The sequence below is a fragment of the Acyrthosiphon pisum genome, chromosome A2 (assembly GCF_005508785.2).
Source record: "Acyrthosiphon pisum isolate AL4f chromosome A2, pea_aphid_22Mar2018_4r6ur, whole genome shotgun sequence".
NCBI classification, from domain to species: Eukaryota; Metazoa; Arthropoda; class Insecta; order Hemiptera; family Aphididae; genus Acyrthosiphon; species Acyrthosiphon pisum.
This window is the reverse complement of record NC_042495.1, coordinates 42,947,012-42,955,637: the sequence shown is the minus strand read 5'-3', so window position 1 is coordinate 42,955,637 and position 8,626 is coordinate 42,947,012. Positions and strand designations below refer to the sequence as shown.

The window sequence follows — 8,626 nt, the reverse complement described above, 5'->3', positions numbered from 1 at the left end:
AAGAAAATAATAAAGTACCTAACTATTGTAATAATTATTATTGAGTTCATATTATTATATGTAACCAATGGCAACCCTTTAAATAAACATAAAAATATTTAACCTTGGTGTACCAAAACTTATTTCTTGTGTGAGCCACCATATAGCACCCTATAAGAGTTGAAAAAATAAACAATAAACACTATCCGAGTATTAAGGAATCTATTGATTTAACTTTTATTAAAAACGGCCCTATACTTTACGAGTATATAAATGGCAAACAGAAATACATTCAGTTTTATATATAAATAGTAAATATAATAAAATATAGATTATCACGACTGGTCATAGTATATTATTATTATTATTATTATTTTTGTTGTTATTATTGTCATAATAATAATAATAGTGTTTGCATATTAGGTAGAACCTATTGTTTGTATAGGTATGTAATTAATTGTAATACTCCAAAAAATACAACGTATATATTTAAACAGTTGGTATTATAATGTACGACCGTACGATTAATACTCGTTGAGTATCTATAGACTATAATAATATAATCAATGCTTTAGCGTATTGCGTACAGCTGTCATTATTATTTATCATATTACATCTGAAAAATATTTATAATGGACCGCTTACTAAATAGTGATTCCAGGTTTAATATCGATGCAGATATATACGCTGTAAAATATGGTTTTTTGAAAACAAACTCAATCGTGGCACCTCTAGAACTGCAATCAAACATTTTTTTTTATTAACTAGGTATTTATCGTATACCTGTAATTTAATATTAATAATAATAGTGTATTATAATATATAAAACCCGTTATAGATATTTTGTATAATATTTATAGTGGAATTACATCATGTAAAAAACCTAAACTATTTGTTAACAATAACGCACTTATTTTTTACTAAATTTGTTAATTTCAAGTAATTCCAATCGTCGAAATGAGATGTATCTGTTACTTCATATTCGATCATGGAACATGTTGGCAAACAATTACACACCATTTGGTTTTCCGGAAACTTTGTTGAATCTACAATATTATAATAATGTAAATAATTATTTCCATAAAATAAAACCTACCGAGGCATGCATTTATTTTTAAAATAATGAATACCTAATCATAATCTAACACAATGCACATTATAACCTATTCGTTGTACATAATATATATACCCTATAGTATATTATAATTTATTAAATAATGTATCATTACGCGTTGTTTTCTCACTAAATAGAAATAAGTTATTTTAAATATAATAAGTAGAGTATATATAGTAAAAATCACAGGCTTTGCAACATTCTATAGAATGTCAAGATATTTTTATTTTGTACTACTATAAGTTATAAATTATAATACCTAAGTTTAAATATGCAAAAACCGATTTTATATGCTCAAGAAATTAGTGTATTTTAAAAACGTAATTTTTTTAATTATATAATTATTTAGGTTTACAGCGATATTTGATTATTTCCAACACAATAAAACAATCATTTATATTTATGTATTAGTTTAATATTGTACCTATTAGCCGACGCAGTTCTATTTCATTAATACAATGTTTTAGTTTGTTAACTACTTTTATGGACGGTCCGAGGATTACTTGTAGAATCCTGGTACCTACCTATTTTATGTTTGACGTTTGTGTCTTATTATGGTTATATTGTCGGCATTCAAGTTAGAAGTATATGTTTGACCTAGTTTTATAATTAAATGATTAGATAATACAATAGCTAACTTTTGGTTTTTACTGTTTTTACAAATAGTTGTTGGATAATTGAATACAAAGTTTTTATGAGTGAATTAATTATTACGGCATGTTGTTTTAATGATTTATTAGTCAATCTAAATAAAACAAATAGGCTCACTGTGGCATTAAGTAGATACATGCAATTATAAAACATAGTATAAATACAAATTATGAGATAGAAATGATGAGATGATGAGATCATCAAGATAGAAAAAAATATTCACAGTAATTTATGCATTATTAACTACAAAATAATTTTTAAATTTCAATCTTTTTGAAGGTTTTTACTGTCAAAAATTCGAACACCCCTATAAAAAAATGTATCAATATATATTTGATATTTTTGATTTAATCAAGATTAACTTATGAGTGCTCGCATTTTTTTTTTTGGTGTACATTTTGTGTAATAACAACTAATAAATTAATAAATTGATAGATAAATTTCAACTAAGACATACATTATTAAAATTGAAATTTGAAATTCGACTTCCTAAAAACCTAGATTTGTTGTCAAAGGCAAATTTTGTACAAGTGCATACATGTATAAGAAATTTAAATCGGACATTCCGTAGCCTATATGTAATTTACCGCCGCTTATTGATCTAAAACGTATAAAATATACAGCATGTCCTTAACGACTGAAGATTATGTAAAAGAAATATTTTCCAAAACTTAAGTATTTTTTAAAATAATGATTGTCTTCGTTAAATGAATCAACCTGTACGGCTATAGCTATATTACATATAACATCTACTAAGAAACTAATTTAATAGGTGCAAATAGTTAAGAAATATTTGTAAATATTATTTCCATGTTTATATTAGTGGGTATTTAAATCAGTAGTTTATTGCAATATACGTATATATATTTATATGACCAGAAAATTTTTTATTTAAGGGGGGGAGGATGAATATAAAAAAAATATAAATAGTTATCTATATTATATATATATATTTACGTATAGCGTCCAGTACGCAATTGATTTTGGCCGGACCACATATTTTTAAGCCATCTGTCCCTAAAACTGATAATAACAATTAAATAACCGGACAAAACTCAAGTGTGAATGAGTGTCAATCCTCAAATATGGGAAAATTTATTAATACGATAAATCGTTAACTTTTTCAAGCAAATTGCAAAAATGTTTATGAGATTACATAAAAATAGTGAGTAGAAGTATCAAAATCATAGAAAATGTTGAAGTACTTAAAAGGTTTTTTTTATAAAAAAGCATTAAACCACAGTCAATAGACAAAAAATATTAAATAGTGATAAATAATTTGTGGATTTGTGTATTAAAATTATAATCTACATACTTTATATGAATATTATATAAGCAAATATTAATTTTCAATTTAATTTAAAACGTAGGTAATCCAAATAAATATGTTGTCATCTATATTTAAAAAATAGTTATTATTCAAACTCCATGAGCCATATAGCCATGTATAGGTACATATTAAAACATTGTAATTGTTGAGATTTTTTACTCATATGGCGATTACAACAAAATTTGGTTAACATTACATTATTTTTAAATTCGAATCTAAAAAATGCTAATGTTATATCGACAACAAAACGGATCGAATATTTTATTATTTTACGTCATCTATAAGACTTGAGCACTAGCTGTTCCTACTGGAAATAAAATCGAAGAAATGCAATATAGCTCCCAAGCGATGGTACTTTCAAAAAAAGTAGTTCAACGTTTTCTTTGAAAATTATGGTCAAAATACTTTAAAATCGTGTTTTCAAGTTTAAATAATATTAAAAAATAATATATATGTATATATATGTATTTTTTTTTAATGTGTTTTTCTTCCTTAATATTTTGGTGGAATCAGAAATTACATATTGTAGTTACTTTTTATGTTATTGTGAACAAAAGTAATAAAAAAAGCCCTGGAATGGTGGGAATACGCAAAATCGAGAACAAAAGGTCATAACTTTTAAACTAAGTCCGATCGACAAATTCTGATTGCACCATTGTTCATAACTCGTTAATATAAATGGGTTTCCGAACACAATATCTTAAATCACTTGGGAGCTAAACTGTATTTATACCAAAAAAATAGTTAATATTTAGTAAATAGTTAACTGACAAAACAAAACTGTCTTTAGAATGAACCGTAGCGTTCCTAACCAATATGTAGGTATTGCTCAATTCAGTCAATTCGCTCATAATTTCTATTAAGTAGGTACCGATTATTATGTATTCGTATAAATTAAAATAAAACAATTATTACAAGCTCCTTCGATCATCATACAGCCACACATGGATATAGTTTTGTTTATTTCACATTCATAGTTACAATTCAACTCGGTGTATTGTTGAAAAATTGATAGCTGTCTTTCGTTGTGCAAATAACATTGTCTGATTTCCAGTGAACGCCACATTAAATCCGAATTAATTTTTTTCACGAACGGAGTGATTTGTATTTTGGTGTACGTATCTGGTGTAACAAATTTTCTTGGAGTGACCGAATAATATTCAGCGGGATTAGAAAATGAAATCTAAGTAAAATCAACGGAATTAACAATAGTAATTTTATTCATAATAACATAATAATATTATAGGTATAGAATGGTAAATATTTTGCGTATGCAATAGTACATTTTTTATATTGTTACTATCTACAATAATTATTTTTCAGCAAACACAGTTTGTTGTTTTAGTTATTTATTAGTTAAGTAAATTATAAAATTACATATAAGTATAATTAATTTAAGCTGTTTATGTTTTGCGTTTTATATACTGTTTAAGATTGTGTCCAGAGCAATTGAAAATATCTATAGATTAAAACGATAATACTTTACACTTGAGAGATAATAGTTTATAATAGATGCATTGAAAAATCTTAAAAAACTGCAATAAAATTAGACAAAATCTCTAAAAAACTATAAATTAGACGTAAACAAAAAAAAAAAATGTTTTTTTGTGTTGTTTTCGCATTGGATCTTTATACAATTATAGGGGAAAATTCTAATCTGAAAAACGTATCCATTAAGATTTTACAGTTTATTCCGATTAATGAAGCACTTAATGTCTTAATGTTTTTATAGCGATCTGCATATAGTTTTATTGCCCTGCAGACAAGTATACTAACTATTAACATAATTTAAATATATTATTAATTATTAGTTATTACTATTACTTGTCAGTGTTTAAAATACATTTCTGTATTGGTAAAAACTAAAATGATACAATATTATTTAATATAATTTGTGTTTTTTGTTATACACTAACCAGCACACTTTACGACTAACATTTTTATCTACCATGTTACGTACCAAAAATCTACCATCATCAACACCCACTCCTGGGTTAGCACAACTCAAAAAATCGTCATCCAAAGTGTGTAGCATCAATCTTAAACGATGGTAATAACTAACGCCACTTGTTCGAGATGGAGTTATGTCGACAAGAGTTTGTTGATTCAAATAAAATGAGTATCCATCCTCTAAATTCCAATTTGATTTTTCGGTATCGACGTACGTAATATTTGTTGAAAAAAAATTCAAATATCTGAAATTTCAAAATGTTAAATATTTAATTATATATAATATGTAACATTGTAAGGATACATTTTAAACAAGAATAATATTTAGTTATGTTAAATAATTTTACATAGTAAAAACTAGCAGGCAATAGCTGTGATTTAATATATTAAATAGCTACGTAACCCATTAACCATAATAATATATTAATATGTAACAAATTGACAATTTACTATAGTTGATATTTTTATCCTTGTTGACAACAATAATATATTTATATAATATGATTATATACGTACCAAGTAGTTTAACATACCATATTACTTTTCTATAACTTATAGAAAAGTTATTTAGCTATATGCTGTACTAATTTACATAAATTATAAAAATATAAAATATAGGCTGATATACCATATCCATTCAGAATCATTTTTTGTATGTAATGATTTACCATTGAATTTAAATGTAACACACATCAGTTACAATAATTTGCTCAATGACGGTTAATACTCAATATTTATTATACAGCAGAGCGAATTTCTTAAAATGTAGAACTTTTTTGAAATATGTATTGACTAACTTTACCTCTGATAATGTTCATCATTAAACATTTGATATAACGGCATCATGTTAATTGTATAACATACTCCAAATATGCCTATTATTGGTTGAATGTATTGACAAACATTATCCAACGTTGTATTCTGCCATTTACCATCAGACTGAAATACTTCTGAACAACTAATACCACAATCCTATTATTAAAATTAAACACTAATAAAACTATAGCTAAATGTTGCATTTTAAGTATTGAGAGCAAATTATATAATATGATGGATGTACTTGGATAAATAAAGATCACTAGGTACCAAACACCAATCATAGATAAAATAAATTTCCCAGTGATGATTATATTTGACAATTTTATCTTACAAAATCACTAAATACCAAACTCACATGCAAAAGCGTCTTTATCAGATTTTTGTCAATATATTTTTTTAAACTTATGTCCAATCCACGAGAATACGTATTAGTAGAGCATGTAATATCCCTATATAGTTTAAGATTATCCCTGAAAAAAATGTAGCTCATATTATTATTAAAGTTCATGTTATTTTTATATTTTATTTTTTGATTTGTTTTTCTTATCTTTATACTCTATTGTAGGGAATCAAAGGCATATTATGTGCAGTGCAGTAATGAAGTCCACAATCGAGTATTTGAAATACCCATATTTAATTTTTGGTTGTCCATCGAACACCCTATTCATTTAGTATTACAAATAAAATTACTAACGTGATGAATCCTTCAGATTACAAATATTTTTAACTTATAGATGAATATAAATGATAATCACATACAATTTTATCTTATTTCAAAAGGATATAAATTACGATATAATCATATTATTTTAGTGACCTATTACTTGTAGAAAGTAAAAAAAATTGATAAATAATTTTTACATGATGAGCGTTCAAACAATGTGATAAATGGTAAAATGTTGTTTGTATAATCTTTGCACCCTAAATTTACGACTGCGAATTAGCCTCTTTTTTATTGTTAAGGAACGCAAAAGCGGGACGGAGTGGTGAGGCAAAATAAGGCGGAAATGCATATCCGCGTGGTCACTGGTTTAAACCTAGTTTTAAGTGGTTTCTCTTAAGGCAAGCGAATTTTAAAATACCAAGTAAAAATGAGACCTTGATCCTCTCACAGTCCCGCCCATGCAGAAGGCAATAGGAAACCACCTCTTATCATAAAATATATTCCTTATAGTACACAGCAAGTCTAAACTGGCACCACGATTATTAGATTGGTCAAACCAACATAAAAAGGTAGTAAACAGAAAAAAAAGAAACATTTAAGTAGACATTTTATATTTAGTTTTGGCTTATAGATAAATTAAAATAAATAAATATTTACGTATCAATTTTAATTTTAATCCTGAACGTGGGATGAAGTGGACTGCGATGCTTCAGTCGTTGGGATATTGGAATAGATTTATTAATTATTTTGATATCAATCCACCTTGGTAAATCTCTTATACCGTAACAGTAAATAAAATCAAAATTAAAAGAAATTTAAGAAAATATTGTATTGACGACAGTGGCGTATACAAGGAGAGGATGTGGAGGTCAGATCCCTTTCCATTGGCTTTTTTTGTCAAACCAGATTTGTTGATTTAATTATTATTTATTTTATTTATACATTTAAATATTTAATGATGTAGCATTTTATGATACAGAAGTTTTGACTTTATAGAGTATTGAAGTGGACAATCAACCATACTGTGTTTGATGTGAATTTTGAGTCAATTTAAATTATATTCATTGTTCCGTATTGTTAAATATGTATTACCTAAATAAAAAGTTTTGAGAGGATTTTCCAATTTCCCCTCCCATTTAGGTATATGTCGTTTCTTTTTTTGACCCCCCCCCCCCTTCAGAAATCATGTCTACGCCACTGATTGACGAGAACTATGATTAATCAATAATCTCCCAATCCTTGAGAATCTCACATTCTATTCAAATTTCAAATGCCATAACTCATTATAACATATCAAAAGAATGCATAATAATCAATTTCTGTTGTGAATAATGTACATAGCATTATTTTATTTTATGCATTCTACAGACTTGAATTATATTAAATTTGCGCAAATCAAAAATAATAATGTTAATTTTATATAGAACTTACCAATAAGAGCTGTTCGTGTCCATAAATTTATCCCAAACAGATTTTCGAATTTGACTCGATGGACAAATCATGATCGAAGGAAAAGGTATTTCTCGAATTGGTGATTCTGTATTTTCAATAAACATTATAGTTGGATTATTAATCCAAACATTTGCCAAAACGCTCAGAGCTTCAAACGTTATTGATATCATAATAACAAATATAAGAATCCAAAACGATCTAAAACATATTTAAGCATTAGCAGTGGTTTAGAACTGACCTTCACTGACGTTCACTCAACTCGAGTTCACAATTTTTTTAAAGGAACACGTTCAATTTGGTCAGTTATAATTATGTAGTTACAATTAATTACAATTAAATTCATATATGAGACAAATAATTTTTATTTTTAATACTTTCGCAATAGAAATCAGATTTATCAAAAAACCTAAAGAAGTGTTTTAAATAATTCAAACAGTACTTGAAACAAAAATGATTAGCGGGGTCATTATTTGAAGTTTTGGTTTAACTGCACTCGCTGGTATTTTCACAGCACCACTCAGAATCTAAAAATAAGTGTGCATATTATGTGATGTAAATATAACATATTATTGTCTAAGTCAGCTACTCAGTAGGTACACAAAATAAATTGGCGGTAAGTGTTGGTTGAAAATAATTTTCCATTACGGGCGATAATGTGATACCGTTG

General features: G+C 26.5%; 1 protein-coding gene across 1 annotated transcript; it reads right to left on the bottom strand.

Annotated features, from left to right (window-relative positions):
* Positions 1 to 867: 867 nt before the first annotated feature.
* LOC107882814 (pickpocket protein 11-like) lies at positions 868 to 8,129 on the bottom strand. The gene is made up of 4 exons (XM_016801760.1): positions 7,939 to 8,129; positions 5,889 to 5,982; positions 3,990 to 4,257; positions 868 to 1,025 (listed from the first exon to the last, which is right to left on the bottom strand). Exons 1-4 carry the CDS (start codon positions 8,127 to 8,129, stop codon positions 868 to 870), a joined length of 711 nt encoding a protein of 236 aa, XP_016657249.1.
* Between the last annotated feature and the right edge of the window lie 497 nt (positions 8,130 to 8,626).

Bases quoted from the DNA above. Each gene is read 5' to 3' on its own strand.
- LOC107882814 (XM_016801760.1), bottom strand. From the start codon at position 8,129: ATGATATCAATAACGTTTGAAGCTCTGAGCGTTTTGGCAAATGTTTGG. The intron at 5,983-7,938 runs GTAAGTTCTATA...TTGTGGTATTAG, and splicing joins GACACGAACAGCTCTTATTG to TTGTTCAGAAGTATTTCAGT. The intron at 1,026-3,989 runs GTAATAATTGTT...ATAATATTGTAG, and splicing joins TATGATGATCGAAGGAGCTT to ATTCAACAAAGTTTCCGGAA.